The 21,668-nt window shown below is 41.1% G+C and overlaps 2 protein-coding genes across 5 annotated transcripts in view; both read right to left on the bottom strand.

Annotated features, from left to right (window-relative positions):
• The window catches only part of LOC128894553 (uncharacterized), an 18,346-nt gene extending 1,987 nt beyond the window's left edge, over positions 1-16,359 (bottom strand). The window contains exons 1-2 of one of the 3 annotated variants that reach the window (XM_054156376.1): positions 16,193-16,359; positions 564-1,087 (exon numbers count right to left, since the gene is read on the bottom strand). In XM_054156376.1, coding sequence (XP_054012351.1) covers positions 564-1,032 — 469 coding nt within the window. In that variant the 5' untranslated portion in view covers positions 1,033-1,087; positions 16,193-16,359. Of the gene's footprint in view, positions 1-563; positions 1,088-4,989; positions 5,206-16,192 lie in introns of those variants that run through there. The other 2 variants (XM_054156395.1, XM_054156385.1) reach the window with 2 other exon arrangements.
• A 319-nt stretch (positions 16,360-16,678) lies between these two features.
• LOC128894537 (uncharacterized) lies at positions 16,679-21,212 on the bottom strand. 2 transcript variants are annotated; one of them, XM_054156340.1, is made up of 8 exons: positions 20,596-21,212; positions 20,067-20,442; positions 19,313-19,745; positions 18,829-19,194; positions 18,259-18,631; positions 17,699-18,026; positions 17,368-17,540; positions 16,679-16,958 (listed from the first exon to the last, which is right to left on the bottom strand). In XM_054156340.1, exons 1-8 carry the CDS (start codon positions 20,827-20,829, stop codon positions 16,917-16,919), a joined length of 2,325 nt encoding a protein of 774 aa, XP_054012315.1. In that variant the 5' UTR covers positions 20,830-21,212; the 3' UTR covers positions 16,679-16,916. The 2 variants fall into 2 exon arrangements, with proteins under 2 accessions (XP_054012315.1, XP_054012305.1); XM_054156330.1 differs by lacking the exon at positions 16,679-16,958 and having other exon boundaries at positions 17,035-17,540.
• Between the last annotated feature and the right edge of the window lie 456 nt (positions 21,213-21,668).

Below are 21,668 nucleotides of genomic sequence, written 5' to 3'. Positions count from 1 at the left end.
GAGAGATGGCGCCACATTATTGGGTATTTTAATGTATTTAAAAAACTTGGTATCAGTCAATTATTAGTGTAAAAATCAATAATTGAATGCTGAATTATAATAACTACGATGTAAAATTGTATAAGTATGCAGAGAAAAGTAAGAAATGTGAATGTATGAGAAAAATTAGTGTGTTCATTAGCTTGCCTATATGCTCGTCTAATATGAAAATATATGATTGCAATGAATTTAATGAATAATAAAGGTTAATTATGAACAATTATAGTGCTGCTGATTCAGCACTACTACAAACACTAACTCGGACAGAGACAACCGACGATGGAATAGCGAATAACCTGTGATTAGATCCCCATGAACTGTATTTCAGGAAAAATTCGAATTTTCGTTGTGTGACAATACGTGGAATTTTCCTTATGATTAGAAATGGCAGTTGGTTGGTGTTACTTATTCGACCTTTAACAAGGTTGAATAATCCGTAAGAGAAGAATGAGGATTTCTTTGATCGAAACCTGAGAAATCTACTTGAGCTTGATGATTTAGTAATTAGTTAATTAGGTAATTACCTCCGCCTCCAGCGCGCAACATATCCAGAAAGGTGTTCTCGGCGTTACCACGCGTGCGTCCCTGTTTCTGCGATGGTGTACCGAAGCTCAGGCTCTGAATATTGATCTCTGCCTTGAGCTGTTCCGGGGGTATGTCGTCCACTCGAAACTCATTCGGGTCCTCGACGAACGCCTGCTGTAAATCGCGCATGATCTTCTTACGGATGGTTTTCTTCATGGACAGGTGTCTCTCCAGATGTTTTACGTCGCTCTCGGTTAAAGTTTTGCTGTTGTCGCGACGACGTGACTTCTTCTTCTTGCTGTTTTTAGGACTTTCCTCTTCACCTGACGTCGAGCCAACGGACACAGCGCTGTCGTGGCCTGGCGCCTTCTCCTCGGCCTGTACTCGGCTGTTCTCCCATTTGCCACCGAATCCGAAGATGTCCCGTAAATGAGGAATGTTCCGGTCGGCTGTCTGCTGCCTTGCCATTGTCTTTTATTTGGCCGTATCTCGAGAACGCTTCCTCGTCAATACAACTATCGTTCTGGAAAACCGAATTTATACGAAATTATTCTATTTTTGTCCACCAACTTCTCGAAATTAACGCTACAAGTACCAAGCAACTTTGTTTTACTCATGTACATCGATGTCATCGAATTCTTTCTTAAAACTACTCAATTATTTATAATATTTTTCCTAGCGAAAAGGTAATAAAAGTAATTATATTAATAAGAATCTTCGCTTGTACCACCGGTTACAGAACAGCCTGTATAATATAAAGAAGATCTAGTTAACTAACAGAAAAAAAGTAATTATAGTAAAAAGAAAAAGGGGCTTGGCCTCGTTCTAGTCGGGCGAGTTTGTACTGCATAATACAAACATGTGAAATAGACAGCCAAAGAGAAAATGGCGTGTGTTGTCGGGAGTAAAAAGAAGCGTGCGTATCGTTTACGCTGGTAACCTGTTGCTCCTAATAATTAGGTGGCGTGCGCGTGCTGAAAGCGGTTTCCCAGGCGCCGTTAAATTGCATGGTTATATCGGCGAGTCCGCGGTTTACGATTACGGGGCCGCGACGCATGATGCATTCCCGTTAGCGTTACTACATGTAAACATACATAGATTACAGTGTAATATACATTCAACGTAGACGTCTCCTTTTTTAGCGTAGACAGACTACGACAGGACTTTTAATCGTCCCCTGGAAGAAAAATCACAGTGACTCGACCGGATCCGAGTGAATCGTTGCGAAGAAGAGAAGGAAAGATTCGCAAACGGGGACCGACGAACCGTTAGTTGATGATGTTGAAACGAATCGACAACGTTTAGTTCACTTCCATGTGATTCGATTACGAAAACATTTTTTTTAAATTTTCACGGTTATTAGTTATTATAGCTTACGTTTACCCCTATACAGAACAAAAAATACCTTCAAGGCAACTTGGTGTTTATTACAACAAAATAATAAAGCACTTTTCTAGTACGTATAAAATAAAAAAAGAGTTGGCGCACCGTTGCACTGGTTCGATCGATATCGAACGTCGATAGAAGCGTAATACATACATATGTATACGTTTGGGTCGACAACTGGCTACGACAGAGCGAAAGAGGAAACGGGAGGAACGGTTTACTTGGGCGATACTGGCTGCCTGGCAAGCCAACTCGCCACACACACAGAAGCGACACAGATATAGTTGCAAAAGCTGTAGGAATTACTTTTCAATGATTATCCAGTTTGCAGTTTTCATATATTGTAGCACACTTTCGTCATAAACTCAAGTCATTATACGGTATAAATAATTTTATCGTAAGTCAAGTGGCCAGGGAGATTTGAAAAACAAATGAAATTTTTTAAATAGAATCTTCCATATTTTTGTCCATAATATAATGGCATTTGTTTAGACAAATTTATTGACATTATAATACGTGGTTATTTAGTCCGATGAATAACCATTCTGATTGAAATAAAACATCCTATATAATTATTAATCCAATAACTAAAAAGCTTAGAATGAATAGACCATACATAATTAAAAATGCATACTAAATCTAGTTCGTAAATAAACTCGATTAATAATAAAATCATATTTTACTGATAAACATGTATTCGTTAAAGTAATAAAATTACTTAAAACAGGATCCGCATAGAGATTGAAAACGTTTTAAAAAAATGTTGGATGGTTACGAGCATGATTGATGTTATTTTTTATGTAAGGATTCTATAGACATTTTTGTACGATAAAACAAGTCTCGATTCCGGTTTGACCAGCTATTACGCGATTAATAAATCGTGATCGTAAACGATTACGCGACACGGTACGATTTGCGCGCCAGTGACCTAATGGATGAGCCTAGTCGTAAGATAAAATACCCAGTACTTGAACACCGCAAAAAATTGGACTAATACTTGAACAATTTCGTTACACTGGTGTTGTTTGAAAATATTTGTTGTAAATATAAATAACAACTGCATTGTATTTGCAGGTGTCAGCTATAGATATTTTGTTAATTTTGAAACCATAATAATTTTTTCCCGGTGACAAAAACAAATTTTTTTTCGAGGTTATACACTCTTCGTAATTTTAAGGTTGTTGAAGTTTTTTCAAACAGGATTTTTATCATCGCGATGTAATTTGCCGAGAAGATCGAGACAAATTCAACGACCTCTGGCGCTACGACCTTCGCACAACCTCGAGTACGAGTAATTCATAAAAGCTGGCCAATTTAATGGAAATGGTGAAATAACGATTACAGAATGATTAAAATTTTGAAGAGTATGAGCTCGAAAACAATTTTTTTTGCAGAAATAACGTAGATATTTTCGAAAACGGGCGAGTACAACCATAGGAAAAAAGAAAGATCGCGATATAACGAATCAGCGCTCGCCGGGGTCGCGATAAACGGCGGTTACCTGTACAAAAACAACAACAAAAAATGTGTTATTAATTTAATTGATTTACGAGGGGGAATGTCCTCGCTCTAGGAACAAGCGACGGATTCCGAAATGAAGGGATAAAGAAGTGTTTATTCCCAGGCGAGGGAGCCGAGAAAAAGAAGCAGACGGTGGTTATTAGCGTACGAAATAACGCTAGAATTGTACCGTAAGTCGTTGGAGAGCGAGCCTTCACGCATGGCGGATCGAAGCGAACAGGACACGGAGAACAGGCACGATCGATTCGTGGCTCGTTACGGCGCGGCGCGGCGCGGCGCGGCGCAGCGTCTGGTCGAAAGTTCGAGCCGAGCTCCGTGCATTAATATTTCCGTTATTGCGCGCACGAGCACACCGAGGTTATGCCTTTCACACAGTGAAATAATAATAATAATAATAATACCGAGCGTCGGTCGTCCGCAGCTTCTACGTGCCTTCGAATCGTTCGCGTTCTTCTTCCTTGGAAAGAGTCAACAACGTCGATCGTTGATTCAATGAATGGAAACTTTCCACGGTTGAAAATTTTCTGTTATCGGGTATAAAAATCCATCGGTCAAATCTTTTGTGTTTATATTTATTTTAAAATTTAGATTTCTATTTAAATATTGTAATACAAATCTAAATTATTTAAGTTTAAACAGTTTCATGTTGTTATGATTACACTTGAATTTATTTACTTCGTAATATAATTTAATGGACGATTTAATTAACAATAAATTGTTTTTACTTACGACACGGACACTTTTTTCGATCGAGTAAACTTTCAAGTGCCAGAACTTTTGCAACTTTCATTCGATAAAATTGTTTCAAATTCTTTTACGAGTAAGTAGAATGTGGACAGCGCGCAGTAATTTTATTTATCACGTTGAGTGCAATGTCTGACCCAGTACGCCTCCACGAATAGTCTTTTTATCTTCGTGGAATAATGAAATGTAGGAAAAGGTGGAGTAACGGGTAGAATTGCTTTCCACTCTGTTTTAAAATGTAAAAGCCATTTGTAGGATCGCCTTGTGCTTTCCGATTTGTACCAAGAACGAGACGATACCGTGAAATATGTAATTTGGGCCTTATAATTCAGTTTTGCATCGATATTCCAATAATAAATATATATATATATATATGTATACGGGGGATTCTAAGCCATTTCGATCACTTATGGACCCGACCATTTTTTATTTGGCTGAAATTTTTTTATATCATAGTACCCTACTAAATACCTTTTTGCAAATTTTTGCAAATTTTTGCAGAATTTTTGTGAATTGCAAAAAAGAAAATGAAAAGGAATTATTTTCGAGAATGCACGTTTTGAGGGGAAAAAATAAAGTGTCGAAATTTGTTAAAATTAAGTTTCTTTCCGAAAAATAACGAAATTCCATAGAAGGTGAATTCAAATATTTTGATTGGTATTTTTTCGTAAAGTTCATTAAAAAAACGGACGTTTTGAAAAAAGGAACGACTAATTTGGTCAAGTATAAGGATCGTTTGAAAAGGATTGTATCCGTACTGAAATTTGCATTTACCAAGCGGAGCAAGCGAATGTGTGGTGACTTATGGATGGCATTATGCACGTATAATCGAACCTCGAACGTTCGGATCCATAGATCACCGAAGAATTCTTAATCCAAATGGTCACGTTTTCTGTCACTGCACAATAGTCTACACACTTTTCACGAAAATTTGGTAATTGAAAAACTGCCAGCACAATTGACGATGGGAATAGATGAACGATCGTAAACAGCGTTGGACGCGATACGACCCGATCGTGTCCGTGATCGCGGCGCGACTCAAGCGTCGCGTCGATCGGGGACTTTCACTTCGGGATTCGTGCGGCCCTCCAACTCCAATCCCTTCTCGATTCGATTATCCGCAGTACGCCCACGCTCGCCGCTCTGAATCACGATCGAATTGTTCTTACGCGAATAACGCTACAACGAGTGGAGATCCGAACAGGGACATTGCCTAGTTGCATTTTTCCAGAGGCCACCCAATCATGTTCCAAAGAGTTTTATTTACCCGGGTGAAGCAATATCGGGTGAAGGTATCGTCGAGAATACAGATTTATGTATCTATGTGGAATGTTTTACTCCGTATATTTGTAAAAATATCAGAAAATCCCTTTGGATTTCCATTCTTTCGATATTTTTAGGTTGATTTACGTCTTGGAAGTGAATATTTTGGCAAATAGTTGTAAAAATTAATCGTTTCTTTCAATGATTCGTTCACGAAGCTGACCGAAGAATACTGTCTCGATGTTGTAATCGCCATCTGACAACTATAGTAGCAGATTCTCCTCTTGGTTCGGTTGAGAAGGGAATGGAGAGGGTTCACCTTTCACCCTAGAGGCCTAGAGTAACTGTACAACGAGGAAAGTCAGGGAATGGATTATGGCAACGCCGACGGAGCCGAACAGCTGGGACTCGATATAACCTGCCACGATTATGTTTCTGTTGCCGCCTCGAGTATTAATTTTCCATTTACGACTCTCTACGAAATAAACACTCGCCACTCTTAATCTTCTCTTCTCTTCTCTTCTCTTCGAATCTTAGCGCTTCTATTCCTGACTCTCATCTTGTCCCTTTTTCTTCCCTCTGAAATCATGTATTTCGGCGTACAAAAATCTAAACCTAGACACCACCTTACATATTTTCTTTAACCGTTATATTCCCCACCCTTTAATAGTTAAATCCATATTTGACTTAACACATGACATTTATAATTAATTTTCTCAATTCCTGAATCAATAACCCTGTCAGCCATGTATGGACGACGCCGACGCCGACGCCGACGCCGACGCCGACGCCGACGCGGCGCTAGCGGTCAACGTGTTCAAAGTCTCGAGTCTATAGTCTACATTCTGAATGTTGATATTTCGATCAAAAGAAATACGATGAGAACGTAATGCTAATGACATATGTACGTAAACGTGAACGAACTCGAAGCGTCGTGGTCTATTATCGCGGTTCGTTGAACGAGGAACGGCAACGGAAAACGAAAAGGAATCGGTTACGTAAACGCTTTCGTTTGTTTTTCAAATATGCATCGGCTCTATCCTGATTCGGCACGGAAGAGCACGCCGCTTCCACAACTCTGCAGCGATTCACGCGGCTGATAATCAACCCGTAGAAACTCGGCTTTTCATTCGTAGAAAGGAGAACCACGCTATCCATTTCTGGTAGAAAAAGATTCGGTAACCGGTTTGGTCAGGACTTTGTGAGAATAAACGGTAATGCATGTACATTTGTCGATGCTCTCGTACGAGGCTTCGATTTGTTTATTCGACACTTTTAGTGCCGAACAACGGTACGAGTCGTCCATTATGCAACTGATACAAGTCCAGCTTTTTGGAAAAAGACGTTTCCTCCAGAACCAGTTATTTCAAGAACGCGTCGATATTGATCGTAAAAAGTAAAAAGGTTTCATTGCCAATGGGGCATAAACGCTTCGATTTAAGAAAAAAATTATAAATGATTTTTTATTCAACAATACCTATCCGAAACGATAAGAAAAAGTTATCGAATTAATTAATGAAAGTACAAAATAACAAGAGATATCCATTAAATGGTACCTAAGGACTCGACGTAATTGCGAATGAATTTTCAAGCAGGCAAGTTTGTTAGAAAAGCAACGATAGGAGCACAGGAGAATCTCGTTCGAATGCTGCGATTATCCTTACCCCCCTTTCCCATGAAAAAAGAAATACACTTGTTTATTGACCGCACGAAATAAGGCCAAGGAAAATGGAGCTCGAGAGTACGCTCAAGTCATGCAAGCAGCTCGAAACGCAGGAAAAGACAGTGGACGTCTTGCCGGGATCGCATCTAATCTAAATTCTTATTCTCCATACGTATCCCTCTTTATTATTTTCTCGTGTCCTCGACGCGAGCCAGAGCGACGAAAGTGACATCATATTCTCTTCACGAACCAGTTCTCATTGACTTTAATACCGGTTCCCTTTGGCGGAGGCTTTGCCCAGAGACCCTGCGCGTACTCGTCAGGTGAGGTTGTAACATTAGGATGGGTTCATGGGCACGTGGAGCCACTCTGTTTAGACGGCTCAACACGCATCGGACTGCCGCGTCGGCGCCGTTTCCGTATTCATCCCAGCAAACATGGAGGATATTCGATATACGATATACGATATACGATATACTATTAGGTTTACTTAATTTTTGTATTATTTTATTTAAAGTCGTGTGACGGCCGCGGCGGTGCCGTGATGGAAGAGAAAAGGAAAGGAGCGTTTGGTGATATGGTTGCCGTCACACAGAGCGACGCTCGACGAACCTCGACCGGGAGCATCAACAGCTCCCGACGAATTTTCCACTCCAGGTCCCGCCGCGACGGAGCAAAATGGCTAGACGCGGCTGAGAACGAGTTGGAGTCAAAAAAAAGCCGGGGAGCACGGTTTAATCAAATACGTCTAGACACCTATGGCCAAGCGATTCAACTTTGAGCGACGGGTACGGATACGGGAGGAAGAAGGAGAAGACTGGGGCCAGGCTTTTCTCTTATGTAACGTGGACTGAAGTTTCTGCTCGGTGTAGCGTGTACATAAGCCGTCTCGCGATTTCCAAGCAAAACGATGGAGGCATTGTCTCACATGTTCGGCCGTGTTATTCTGTTCGCGACCCTCGCTGAGGCCGAATACCAATATTTGCGCCAAAACAACATTTTTTTTCAAGATCGTCAGATTTCATTTGGATTAAACAATCGCATTCGTGTTATCTATTTCTTACTGCAAGTGTAAGGCGAAACGATTCGATAATATTATTTCAGAACCTTGTAACACCTTTGCTAGTCTTTTGTTAGCGAAATATAAATCCCCAAGAATCTTTGATTCGATTGCTCTCTATTTTCTATTTTCTAACTATGAGGAAAAACGATTCTCTTTCGAACAGAATTAGGTTAGATCGCTTAATTAAGCGGATCTATCTAATTAGACGGTAAATAGATATTTCCAAGCACAAGATCGTCATTGTGCCTCATCGTCTACTGGGATCTCCTGGCAGAATATTGCAAATACATACTTTTATTCGCAGCATTGTTCTCCCGTCATAAAATCGAGGACGCCTGCATTATATCTACGTTAGCGTTAGAAAAGAGCCACGTATCGTGAATGGAGAGTTTCTCTTTGCGGCTTTATCGCGGGTCTCATGTTTCACGAATAATCGAGGCGGACGCGTTACTTTTACTATTGGTGTAATTATTATAGTCTCATTTTCGCCCGAATTCTACAAGCGAAAGGAAATCACGTAGAAATGAATGCACATAATCGGAAAACAAGTTGCAACAACTACGATAGAGAACCATGTCCAATCAATCCAACTCCTAGCAAATAATTTTAACAAAAATTGCTAATTTATCTGAACAATTTATGTACATACTCATAAATATATTCTAAATATTTCGTATAAAATATTACACCTTCAAGGTTGTTTAAGCCCACCGCCCGCGCCATACAAATTCTTATTCGATTACTAAATATTGGATCAAACTATATAACCTAATTTCGCAATTCTTTTCAAATTTCGAAGACCATTCGTTTTGTTCGTCACATATATAATAATTGCTTTTATGTTGATATGTATCACGCTTGCAACACCATTCGCTAGCGTTTACCAAGTGTTTGTTAAAGTTTCCTGATATTCCATTCAGATACAAGTACGAATAAAACGAACATTTGTAATGGAAAGTTTGCAAAATATAATATCCTGATTCTCCCACGTGTGCGTTTTCTGGTTATCTTCACCAGGATCGTTTCGTAATGTGTCGTTACGTCAGAAAAAATTTCATTTGTTGATGCCTACGGCTGGAAAGAACGTAGTTTTTCAACCTTTTTTCCTAAGAAACTTGAGCAATATCGCGATAGAAAGGAAACCAACGCGAAACATTTTCAAGAAAAGTGACATCGTCGTATAAAAATAAAATGCAATCCGAAACTTTCGACTTTATTAGAAAATTCTTCGGTGAAATATTCCGAGGTTATTAAAGAGTAGTTAGTAGTTAGCGAAGGTTTTGGAAGGATAACAGAAACTTTGTAATAATAACCGTTCACGATGATGGTTTCGATTATCAAACACCGAAACGAAACACGAAAGCATCGTCCGAAAAAACTATCATTAACGCCAGTGCAAGCATCGATCGCAATTAGAGCAGACAGACGGCTAGCAACTCTAGAACACGGCGCGGCGTATTGCATGAAATAATCGATAAGCGTTGAACCGCTGTACGACGAACTGGTTTCGAGTCATCCACCTTTTCCGGGTTTTGCAAGTTCGTCAAGCTGCTTTTTTAATGGACACGCTGACAGAATCGACAGAAGCCTTCTATCGCAAACGCTATCTCGTAGAGAAACTTATGTCCGCGCATCATTTATTTACTTACAATTAGATAAAGTGTGCAATATATATATGTATATTGCACAGTAAATCGAATTTGGTAGCAGATAGAAGAAAATTGGTTCGACGAAACTTGTTTGGTATGAAAATGCTGAAACATCGCTGAGAGGGAGGAACGGGAAGCAGTGATCCGGAGGAAACGAAATGAAACGAAACGAAACGACAGAGCCAAGGAATTTTAAACCTTGTTTCTCGCGTGGATGGGATCGTTTCTCACGTTAATCAACTGTCACGGCGCTGGCGTACCACGTGGTTCAACTACCCGCGAATCCGTGATGAATTTATCGAGTCGCACGACGCGCTAACTTCGTATCTTTGCGCGCTCGGCTGTACCAGCAATAACTGATGCAATGCATCGGTGGGTGCATCTGGTGTTGCGCAATCCAAAGCAGCTTGAAGCAACGGTATCATTTCGTAATAATTATTTGCATCTTTCTCGCGCGAATGGGTTTGTCCCTTTTTTCGTGGATTCGTTTTTCCCCGATTCTTTGTAACTCGGGCATCTTTGATTCGTCGCACGATCCATTAGATTTTACGACCTTTACTCGACCTTTTCATTGATATTACTGTTACGACTAATCATTTTACTGCGAAGAGTGTATATACATGTTCTCGAAAATTAGATTCAGAGAAATCTTTAAATTTGTCAAATTAATTAAAAAAATATATCTCCTTATAGATCTCCTTCTGTTAGATAAAATTAATTTAAATATCAGTTTTGGAGCAAAAGGTAAGAAATCTATCAATCTGAAACCGTTTGCAAGTCACTGTATAGAATAGTATTATAGAATTCTATTTAACCGGTGTCGATCGGTCGAAGCAACACTGGAACCGCGTTCGCAGCGAATCAATCTGTCTTCGTGCATCTACCAATACCGATCCGGTACTCCCGGTTTCGCGATCGCAAAAACAACCCCGCGAGTCGACACGCTCTCGTTTCGGTTCGCTTTCTGAATTCGATGCTGTAACTGGGCCCGAAGGAAAAGCGAATTCGACGTGGTCCTCTCGTCCAGACGGGTTAGTGAAATCAACATTCACCTAGCAACGCAAATATTATATACCATTTAAACGATTTCCATCGTAAGTAACGAGTTGTATATTTGATAAAGTGCGAATCTGTAGCAAAAGGTAACGCAACGAGTAAAATTTGCTCAATCTTTCCATTCTACGGTTAAGCGTTTTTCGTTGCTGCTAGTTGGTGATCTCGAATAGTCCACAAGCGTCATTTCCCAATTGTATCGAGCAGAATGTATCGATTCAGAGCTCGAGAGGGTCAAGCCTGGCTACATGTCCGTGCATCACAGAAAACGTATCCATGTATTTTTCTGTCGTTGCAGGTATCGGATACTGTAAGCTGGATGCTGCGCGAAACCGTTATGCAACCTGCAGCGTCCAAGCGGTCTTTGCTCGCCCAGATTACCGTTGCCCTGTCCTCGTGTTGTTGCTGGCATCTGGAGAACGGCTATAGGAGATCATAAAGTTCGGTAATCGCGTGCATTGTAACGATATCCTTAGTTTAACTGGGCTACAAATATTATCGACTTCCAAGTCTCTATTCAAGGAATTTAAACGTATCATTTTTCTGATTCCTATTCCGTCCACGCAACCAAGCCTGGGTGAACAACCTCCATTCTAGTTTCAAGGTTCGATTCGAGGCCTTAATCGTTAGAATCGGTAAAGCAGTTTCGGAGGCATTTATCTGTACACCGTTGAACATTTTAATCAATTAGTCCATTAATGAATCGACGATTAATCAATTGTCGCCTTGTAATTATTTTTAAATAACATTAAAAATTGTTAGCTGTGTAGTTATACTTCGTAGTGTACGTTTACAAATTGTATCTTTGGTTGTTCAAAGAGCCAAGGACACGCTTTCCTTCCTCGCGTGGCGTATTATTTTTAGATCTCGTTAAGTGCAAAAGGAAGAAATGACAGTACCGAGTCGGTTTACAAACAAGACGATTCGGGCTTTTCTCGCGACTCGTTGTTTCATTTGTCTAGTCTTTGGACTGTTTTCGACTGCACGTCCGTCCAAAGTTTCCCTTGTGACTTTACGGCATTTCTGAAACGCCTATCTAACGCAAATCTGAAATAATCGGATTTGTTTAATCCATGAGATAAACTCCTAGTCTTCCACTGAAAGTTATTTTATCATTTTTCGTCAATTTCCAGTTTGCTTCGTTCGATCCTGGGGAACCTACTACTAACGTTTTACGCTCTTTATTCTTCATGTTTTAAGGGTTAAAAATACGTGTGGTGCTATAGTTGCGTTGTGCAGTATAGATACTTGGACACAGCGAGGCGAAGAAAAATGAGTCGATGGCGGAAGGATGACTCGGTGGGATTACTTTAACGATGCTCGACCGATCGAGAGTGTTGTGGTTTTAAGCGTGGTAAAAAAATTCATAGCTCTAACGCTTTTTACACCGAGGCGTTAAACACGTCATCGTTTCCAGATGCTTTGGCGAGCATTTTTTCTTGATGCCAGACTTGATACTCGCGCGTGTTTACCGGCCGTTCACCCTCGCGAGTTGTAAATTAATGCGGGTGATGACATTATGTTCACCCTCGCGCACTTCTCCCCGTAAAACAGACCCCCGACTGACTCATCGCCGATGACTTTCTGGCAATTTCCGCCTCGTTTCGTTCAACCCCAGGGGAAGCCACAGAATCGGGGATCAAAATCGATACACGTTTCTACGTAGTTGCGACGATTCAAAAGTAGACGATTAGGATAAATGCTGTGACTTAAAGTAACCATTAATTGAATATTTAGTTGTAAATTATAAAATATTGTTATTCGCAGCCTCTCGCGTGATAGTGCCCAACAAAAAGCTGGGTCTAAACTTATTCAGACAGTATTTCACAGAAACGCTGCGGATAATAAAGTAGCTATTTAATTTGTAGTAGAGAACAGGCTGTATACCGAAGAGTAGCTTCCAATGTGAGCAGCTTGAACGGTTCCCAGAGCACCTTGTACGGCAGAAACGTGTTCCTGACCCGATCTTAATCATCGTTACTGCTTGCAGGCTTATATTGGTTCCTAGCTAGCGCATCGTCTTTCCTGTTTCCTCTTTTTAATACTCTCTGTCTTTAGGGAGTCGTTGGCTGATTCTTTCCATCCAGACTTCCTCTCGCTTTCGCACCGGATCACCTTGGTCCACGGAACTCCCCACCGCCGTGTGACTTCATCTCAACTGCTGCCCACACGACTCCTCGGTTTCTCAAAGGACGATAAATGCATGGATGCAACCTGATGCGCACGTGTCCAGCTCGCGACGCGTTCGACGTGTTTAGGCTTCTGACCCAAATCGAACGACTCGTGTCCGAAACGTCTTAAATAAATATTTTTGGACAAGTGGGGTTCGTGCATCACGAAACTTTCAAATTTGTTCGCTCAGAAAGGAACGGGTTCGGACAGAAACAAGGGCTACGATACTATACGAGTCAAGGATGATGCGAGAGACCGGAGCAGAGACAGATATAAATAGACGGAGTCGAGAAAGAAGCAAAACGAATAGGAACAAATGGGGGGGAAGAGAAAGGAAACGGAAGGTTCGGGCTTAAATGCATCGAAAAGACGAGAGAAAGGAAACCAGAGACAATGGGGCAAACAATAAGGAAAAAGGGAAGCACAAGTTTCGTGGCGTCTCTCGGCCCAGAAGAAATAATGTTAAGATGGACGTGAGATATGAATTAACGTGAAACGCGTGCTGGAAGCAACACTGTTTCAAAATTGAAGCCTTTTCGACCATGGCCAGAGACAGCATAAGGCAAAATTTAAAATTAAATTATCGTTTGGATACAAATTTAGAATATAGAATAAAAAAGATATAAACAAGTCTCGTGAAATACGACCTCGAGATCATTTTTTGTCCATCATATTATGTCTCCCTCTAAACCAAATTATCCTCATTGTGCAGGTGCCAGGTAACACATTTTTCATGCAGATTTTTTTATGAAATCAAATTACGAGCTTTGTTCGGTTAATTTGCCTTAATCGGAACATGGTGCGCTGTATCGAGAATGAAACTTCTCTCGAGCGATACAGTTTGCAGCGTTCGGGATTACGAAATACCGAGTTGCCCAAGATATCCTATGTGTCCGGTAGTTTCTCTTTGTTCCATTGACTGCCTCCAGGATACCCGACTGCGTATACACGTACATGCATTCTCACTTTGCACTATAATTGCGTGCTTCTCGCCGTTGTTTCTCGTTTAATCCGTTACAGTCCTATTTACTTTTTGTGCGAATGATTTTGTGTAATCCTACGTGTAATCTCTGGTTCCGAGTGTCAACAGAGTCTATTGGGCATAATTTCTAATATTATGGAACGTTCAGCGTGTGCTTAAACGGAAGCAATTCAACAGAGTCATGGATCATCACTCAAGGTACAATGGAACGAATGGATCGCGAAGAACGGTGAATGCAACGTTGTACAATTCCGTGTGTTTATAGCGACGTATCAAAGGTATCGGGGGTTAATTGGACGAAAGCATCCCGGCAAACAGAGGAGAAATCGCCACAAGTGCCAATGGAACAAATTCATTGCAGCACTGCGAAATCGATTCACCTGCTGGTTGAGTAATCGAGGATTTACAACGTCGAACAATCGCTGTTGACGTTCCGCGTTCGATCAATGAACAAACAAAGAAAACAGGAAGAGCTCTCGCGGAATCTCTTTTTATTAAGAGCCGTCGGCGTCGCGTCGCGTCGCGTCTGCCGCGTTGTCGACGGCTCGAGGAGTCATTACCATACTTTGGTCGTCTGCTCACCTGCGCACTTTTTGTTCCGTGTGACATAAAGGAGGAGTACAAATGTCGCCAAGCGAGGCGAGGATTAAGCGGAGATGAAGCTTCTTTTGGTTTTGTTTGTCTGCCCGAGTCCCTCCGGCTTGTAACAGAGCGTTGTGTTTAAACTTGACGCACAACTGCTTTTGTTTTTACTTAATAATAATAATAATAGTAGCGATTGATTGCTCAATTTCAAACAATTTTAAAGCCGTGCAGGGACCAAACGCTGAAATATGAATTAACCCCTTAGTATTCGTTTTTAGAAAAATTACACATGACGACATTTATACAAAGGACCTTGTATTAGAGGTCGATGAATTTGTCTAAACGAGTGCTATCGTATTAAGAATAAAAATCTTCCATTTAAAGAAATTAATTTGTTTGTTAAATCTTCCCCACCACTTCACTTGCAACGAAATTATTTACTCCATACAAGTTGTTTACTCGAAACTTTTAAAAGCTCTGTATACATGTACATGTAGTTCAAAGAGGACAAGGATTGACCAAGTTCACAGGCGATCGATCGGAAGTTCTTAATGGCGAGATAGTACACACACGAACGGGTCAGTAAACAGCGACGGACGCTAATTGTCAACTCAATGATAGCAAAAGGATCGATAAATGCGTAAAGGTGAAGCGTAATAATCCAACTCGTTACCCACGAGGATAAACTGAATCTCTGAATGGATTGTGACCCCGTTAACCTTCAATGGAAAGGTCTCAACGAATCTCATTATTACGGGTTCATCGAATCGTCATTTAAGCGTGCAACCGGTGACAAAAATAACTGGTGGCAAGTTTCAAAGGTGAAATGAGGCAGCTCCTATCGGCAATCAAACGGTAGCACGAGAGTGAAACAAAGAGCCGTACACGCAGACGGTGGCTCGTTAATTTCAAAACTGCGAGGATTAGCCACGGTTCAGGCATCTCGCGATATACGTTCTTGTTATTAATTATCATCACCATGAATTCCGTATGGGAGGAAGTTTCTCGCTTTGTCGGCCCAGCGTCATTAGGGTCGTGGCCCCCACCCCCGCTTTTTCTCGCGATTCACGGAATTCCTGTTCTATTTCACACGAGCGACGGACCGACGCGACGCGACGCGGAGCATCGAGAAAGGCGCATTAGGGCTGACGGGAACGGATATTAGAAAATCTCGGAACCGAGCCTTGTTTTTCCATTCGTCGACGTCACCTTCGGGTCTCGGCCTCGATTCCTTCAAGGATAAGGTCTTTCTCTTTCTCTATGTCTACACTGTTGACAATTTTGTCTTTGTGCGTATAAAATTTATAATTTGAATTGAAAAACGAAATATTTGGCAATGAATAAATAGAAAAATAAAAAACAAAATTCACCGTTGTTTAACGTTCTTGAAATTTAACATAAATTTCATGTCATTCGTCATCTAATGTACAAACAAAATTTTGCATGTCTCCGGTTAGGTGCGCGCGATTGCATCGCACTCGCCGACGGTGGTACAAACTCGCCAACTGAATTATCTAGCAAAGGCACAAACAATTAGTCAGACTCACCGAAGATCGAGTCTGATCCTGAACGTCCCCCGATCCCCTAGAAAGGACAGGAGAGTCTTCTTTGGAGAGTTTTTCTTTCTGGCACTGTAAAAACTACCGAGTCGCGAGGCGCGAGGAGCGAGGGTTGAACGAGATTTCACGAGCACGAACTTCACAGACGCGAGCGTGCAAAGGCTCGCTCGGAACTGCGGACCATTGCTGGCGAGCACATCAATGAAGGAACGCCAGTGAGCGGCGCGGCGTCCCTCATTCGTACGTCTCCTGCACGTGCGCGTTCGACACGCACCCGTGCAAAAGGGAGGGAGGTACCAGACCTGAACAAATTTTATTTGAAATGAGTATAAGAAAGACCTATTCCAAATAATTGATTTCGGGCCGTTTTTTCCAATAAAGTTGTATGAAAATAAAAATAATATCTATTAGTTTGAAATAATAGTTTCAAATACTACATTATTTTATTCAAATTTAACAAAAGAAATTGGCTTTTATTTAAAAGTTTTAAGTTATTTAGGAGAAATCAAAACAATCGTACGATTAATTTTTACGTTAAACTCGTTTCATACGGTACAAGGGTGAAAACAACGAATCGATGCGATGCGTTAAGGTATAATCACATTAAGGAAGTACATCGTTTTGCAACTTACACCGTTCACTTTTGTTACGTAGAGGAATCGTGTCGCACGTGTTGGAGTCTATCTGTCGAAAGCTCGGCAAAAGTGGTCGGTCACCTGGTCTTAATCGTCGCTTTCTGTAGCTGGCGGATCGTCTGAAACCGAACAGGATTGTCTCGTTAAAACTTTCGAAAGGCTAACCAAGTGAAAAGCTTCCTCGGAAGTGGATTCTTAGACGCGAATTCTGTCTCTGTTCGTTTCCTTATTCAGCTGCTGATTGTCTTCCCATTGTTCGGAGCACGTTTAGTCTTCCTACCGCTTGATATTCCCTTTCTTCTGCCTTTTTTCTTTTTAATCGCATTACGCTACATTGCACCGTGAAAAACTGTTACGCAAACACATATCTAAAGCGAGCGCTACGTAGACCGAATGCTTCTTACAGAAAATATAAAAGTCTTACACTGTCTATTAAAATTATATAAACACTTCCTCTTAATTAACAAATATAAAGAACGAGAAGACTTCTGTCAGCTTGAATACAATAATTACAATTAAAACCAATACCCTTTTCGCATCCTCCAAACTCGCAGGAATGTATTTTGCATTCGCCGTTTGGGCTAGGCTGCTGTAGTCTCTATATAGGACGTATTGATCCCTCAGCCACCGTTTAATCGCCGTTATTCTCTCTTGCAGTTCAGAAACTTCGAATTGGGATTTTAAGCTGACGTCCGCCAATTCTGTTCGCAAAGAATATTGAATAATTATTCATCGAACCGTATATTTTGTAAAAATTGATTCGACGAATTTAAAAATTTCTCCGAGCCTAATTTTGGGGGAAGTATAAGTGTCGCAGTCAAAGGGTTAATAAAAGAGTGAAAGCAGTGATGCGACGTACCAGGTTTTACGAATGCTGCAATTTTTGGGAACTCGAGCGGTTTGAAAGAAGCCAGCTTGGAAGACGCGATCGCATCTCCGGGGCCGAATTCTAATCGCGTGCGTTCCAATTCCAGCAAGTAATTACGGATGTCCTCGCGTTCTTGCTGCAGCCTCAGGGCAGCAGCTTGCTTTCGCAGACGATGCGATTGTCTGCAGTCGAATCGCGAATGCTTTTCCTCCACTTTCCCGCGGCTCGACGCCGACGGTTTCCTGACTTTCGACGATTTGGATCCTCTTTTCACTTTGTTCCTCTTGTTGCTCCTTTGCTCTTTACTGGATTCCTTCAACTAAAATAATATTGGGAGACGTGGAATCATTTTTGGAGGATTTTAAATTTGTATCGATTAAAATAAGAATTTGTTGCTCAAAAATACATTGGAATTTACAATGGTGATCGTAAAATAAAACTTGGTCTTAAGGAAGGTCACTCGTTACCTGTATAGACTAATCTACATATAAATACAAAAGTATCTCAACTTGAAATTGCATTATTTTAACATTGACATTTATTATTCTCACATTTTCTAGAGAGCCAGTCGCATTATCATCAGCCTCGTCGTTCTCAACTGTCTGATACGCAGCCAATGGCAGCCTTACTATGGTCCCACATTTTTGGCAATTTCTAGATTTATCATGAGCGTTTCTCGGTGTGCGAATGGTCCTGTGTCGCCTAATAATGGCGTCAATCGCATCTCTGTTCAGTTCTCGCAATGTGCACGTGACGTCTGAAGTTTTCGGAGTTTCTCTCAAAAGTACCTTGCTGGAGATGGTATTTGATTCCACGTTTCGTACATCATTCTCTGATGCCCCCCTCTCCATATCAATGGTTTTGATATCGCTTGCTTTCACCAATGTTTCCAATTCTTTTTCGTTCTTTTGCTCCGCGATTTTCCTAAAAGTGTCCCAGAATTATGGCTTAAATAGCAGAAGAAATGAGTAGATAAAAGTAGATACTTTTACTTTAAACACTCTTAAAAAATTAATTTCCAACTTCCGGTTCTTTACACTAATTCTGGGACAGCCTGTATAATAGTTAGTATTAACCCCTTTCTACCAACTACCAAATTATTATCACAGAGTATTTCTTACCCGATCTCTGACAAGTTGTTTTCTCGTAACACGTTATCCTCGTTTTTGTTTTCCTTGTGTTTCGTTAAACTCTCGCGAACAGAAATCACGGGAGATTCATTCTTCTCCTGTGACTCGTCCGTGTTTTCGTTGGACGACTTCCGGTGTCTCTTAATCCTTCGCGGCTGCTTCCGCGGATGCGTCGACGTTGTTTGCTTCGATGTTTTCAAGAGCGTGATCGGCATTACTTGGTCGACGTACTCCGTCGTCTTGACGTAATTCGATAGCTCCTCGTCGAGCTCGATATCACACTCGCTCGTGTTCTGCATTATTTTCGGCGGGACCAGTTCGATGATCTCTTTCACTTTGGACGAACCGTCTCCGAGGCTTTGGGACACAATTTAATTAATGTTTTTCTAAGTAATATCGATGTGGTTCATTTTTGTGAAGAAAGTTAAGGGGGAATAGTGTATCTGTAATTTTCCAAAATCTCGACTCGAATTACCTATCGTCAGTCACAGTCTTCTGCACACTCTCGGTTTGCTTGTGGCTTGTAATCATGATTTGCTTCACACCAGACCTAATCGTAATCCGGACTGGCTTTTCCGTTGATGCCTTCATCGACCGGTTCTCCATAGAACTCAACGAGGCCGTGGAACTGAAATCCTCTTCGAACGTGTCGCTCTCGTATTCCTTCTGCTCCTGTCTCGATGACTCCTTTGATAAATCTCCGACCTCGTTCGTTGCTTTGGACAGCTCTGAGATGATCTCGCTCCTTTCGTCGCTTGTCCCGAGGACTTGGTCTATGGTTACTCCGTCATCCCCAATGTTCCACTTTTTAATGCTGTTTTGCACCATAGGCTCTTGTGACGTGTTTGCCTTTCTGCGGCTTCTTCTTGTCATTGAGTCGACGTCCACCGAATCAATTGCCTCTGAAACTAGAATTCGACCTGTACAACTGAACGCTCCATAAACGTTTCATGTATCATTCAAATAAGGGAAATACTTGAACTTTATTCAATTGAAACTATACATACTTGGTTCGAAATAAATGTTCGTTTTTAATGAAAATAAATATGACAATGCAGTGTGACTGCTCGAAAAAAAGGGGAACCTTGGGGAGGTTTAGACGGAGCGAGCGATATAATACAGTCAGTAGTTGGCCCTTGCCACTGTCCCCACTAGCTTGTAGGTGGCTCGCCAACTCCCGAGCAAAAGTCTCTACAAATATCTCACATTTCCCTTCAACTTTTACTCACCGATGACTGACTGTATTTCAGAACCACCCGAGGTTTCGGAAAGAATAGTAGCAATCGAAGATTGCTCGTTTTTGGCAAGATTCACAGATTCTGGTGTCTGGACTTGAACTTTGTCCTCGGCATGAAAATTATATTCCCTCGAGGTGGAGTTTAGGTTTGAGACGGGTCTGGGTGATTTTTTTCCGGTCGAGATATATCCTTCTTTCAACTGAACATCCGTATCCTCGTCCGCCAGAGAAGTTTTAACGCTGATCGTACAAAAATCCTGAGACGAATTCTTCGGTTCGGATCCAGCTGTACTGTTCGGGACATCGTCGTCTTTTCCGACGAGACTCGGCATCCTCACTTCTATCTTAGACTTACAGTTAGGGGAACTCTGAAATGTGAAATTTTTGTTTCGAGGTTCAACGAAATCTAATATAAACAAATTCGTCGCCTCCCAGTCGATACTAGAGCTGCCGCGTAAAATCCGTTGGTAACCGAAACCGAGAGTCGACTCTCGAGTTCAAACAGTTAAATCTATCGCTACCTTCGACCTGGCTTTATCTCCAGCGTCGGCGGCGACAAACGTCTCAACGATGCCACATTTCTCGTCGTCGGAAATTTTCGAGTCGAATCGAAGGTGTGTCTTCGGTGTGTCTTCGATGGAACTTTCGGTGCTCACGTTACACTGTCCCCGTTTGCTCTCGTTGCACTTAATGTTGTACTTCCTATCCATCTCCTTCAACCGCATCAACGCAGCTGTCGCCTTCGAACCTATCATGTTTACTCTTTTTTTGTATACCACACACACACGTGTATATCTACGTATACGTGTACATCTCCTTTTTATCGAGCCGTTTTTTAAACAGAGGACTCCTCTAGTTTTGACAGCTCTCACTGGTTTCACTTGTAAATTTTCGTGCACGTTGCACTCAGACCGAGGTGAGGTTGCTGGAAGTCGTTGCCAAGGGAACGATTCGTACACAACACCGATCGAAATACGATACGTTCGCTTGGGAGCCGGAACACGTTTCAACGTACACGTACATATATTTTACTTACTTACTAGCGACCGTTATTGGAATTGGTAAGTGGTTTTATCGCCGGAAAACTGGATTTCTGTCGAACCATTTTGTCAAGTATGTAACGTGACGTGTATGTACATATAAGAGGTGAACTGTGGGTAGACAGTGAACAACAACTCTGAACAACAATTTCCTTTGCAAAAATGTTCCGGCTCCTTCCCGACTTTTGGGACACCCTGTATGTATACTAGTCATTAGGTGTATGTGAATCGTGGATTAGGACTCTTAGTTTATAGGCGTGTAGAGTGCGACATAGAGTTAACCATTGTGTCGCCTATGTTTTCTTCAAATACTTTGTATATTTTCACTATAAATTAAAATAAAATGTAACGTTCTCTATAATACATTCATCTTATAATTTCAATCATCTTAATACGACAAACATTACTAGAGTGTAAAACTGTAAACATTGTATCACATATTTATTTCCTTTAAGCAGTTTAAATATATCGTTGCTATAAATGTACGTAAGGTGTTATGTATTCCATGATACATTTTCCTTGTAAGTGTCATTTTTGTTAGGTATTGTTCTCGC

This window comes from Hylaeus anthracinus, unplaced genomic scaffold, assembly GCF_026225885.1.
Source record: "Hylaeus anthracinus isolate JK02 unplaced genomic scaffold, UHH_iyHylAnth1.0_haploid 0, whole genome shotgun sequence".
In the NCBI taxonomy this organism is placed as follows: domain Eukaryota; kingdom Metazoa; phylum Arthropoda; class Insecta; order Hymenoptera; family Colletidae; genus Hylaeus; species Hylaeus anthracinus.
Note: the sequence above shows the minus strand (reverse complement) of the source record. Positions and strands in the feature narration are given on the sequence as shown.

Excerpts from the sequence above, each read along its gene's own strand:
- LOC128894537 (XM_054156330.1), bottom strand. The coding sequence starts at position 20,829 with ATGATAGGTTCGAAGGCGACAGCTGCGTTGATGCGGTTGAAGGAGATG. Across the intron at positions 18,027-18,258 it reads CGACTGGCTCTCTAGAAAAT|TTGAAGGAATCCAGTAAAGA; the intron begins GTGAGAATAATA and ends ATATTATTTTAG. Across the intron at positions 17,541-17,698 it reads TGCAGCATTCGTAAAACCTG|AATTGGCGGACGTCAGCTTA; the intron begins GTACGTCGCATC and ends CTTTGCGAACAG.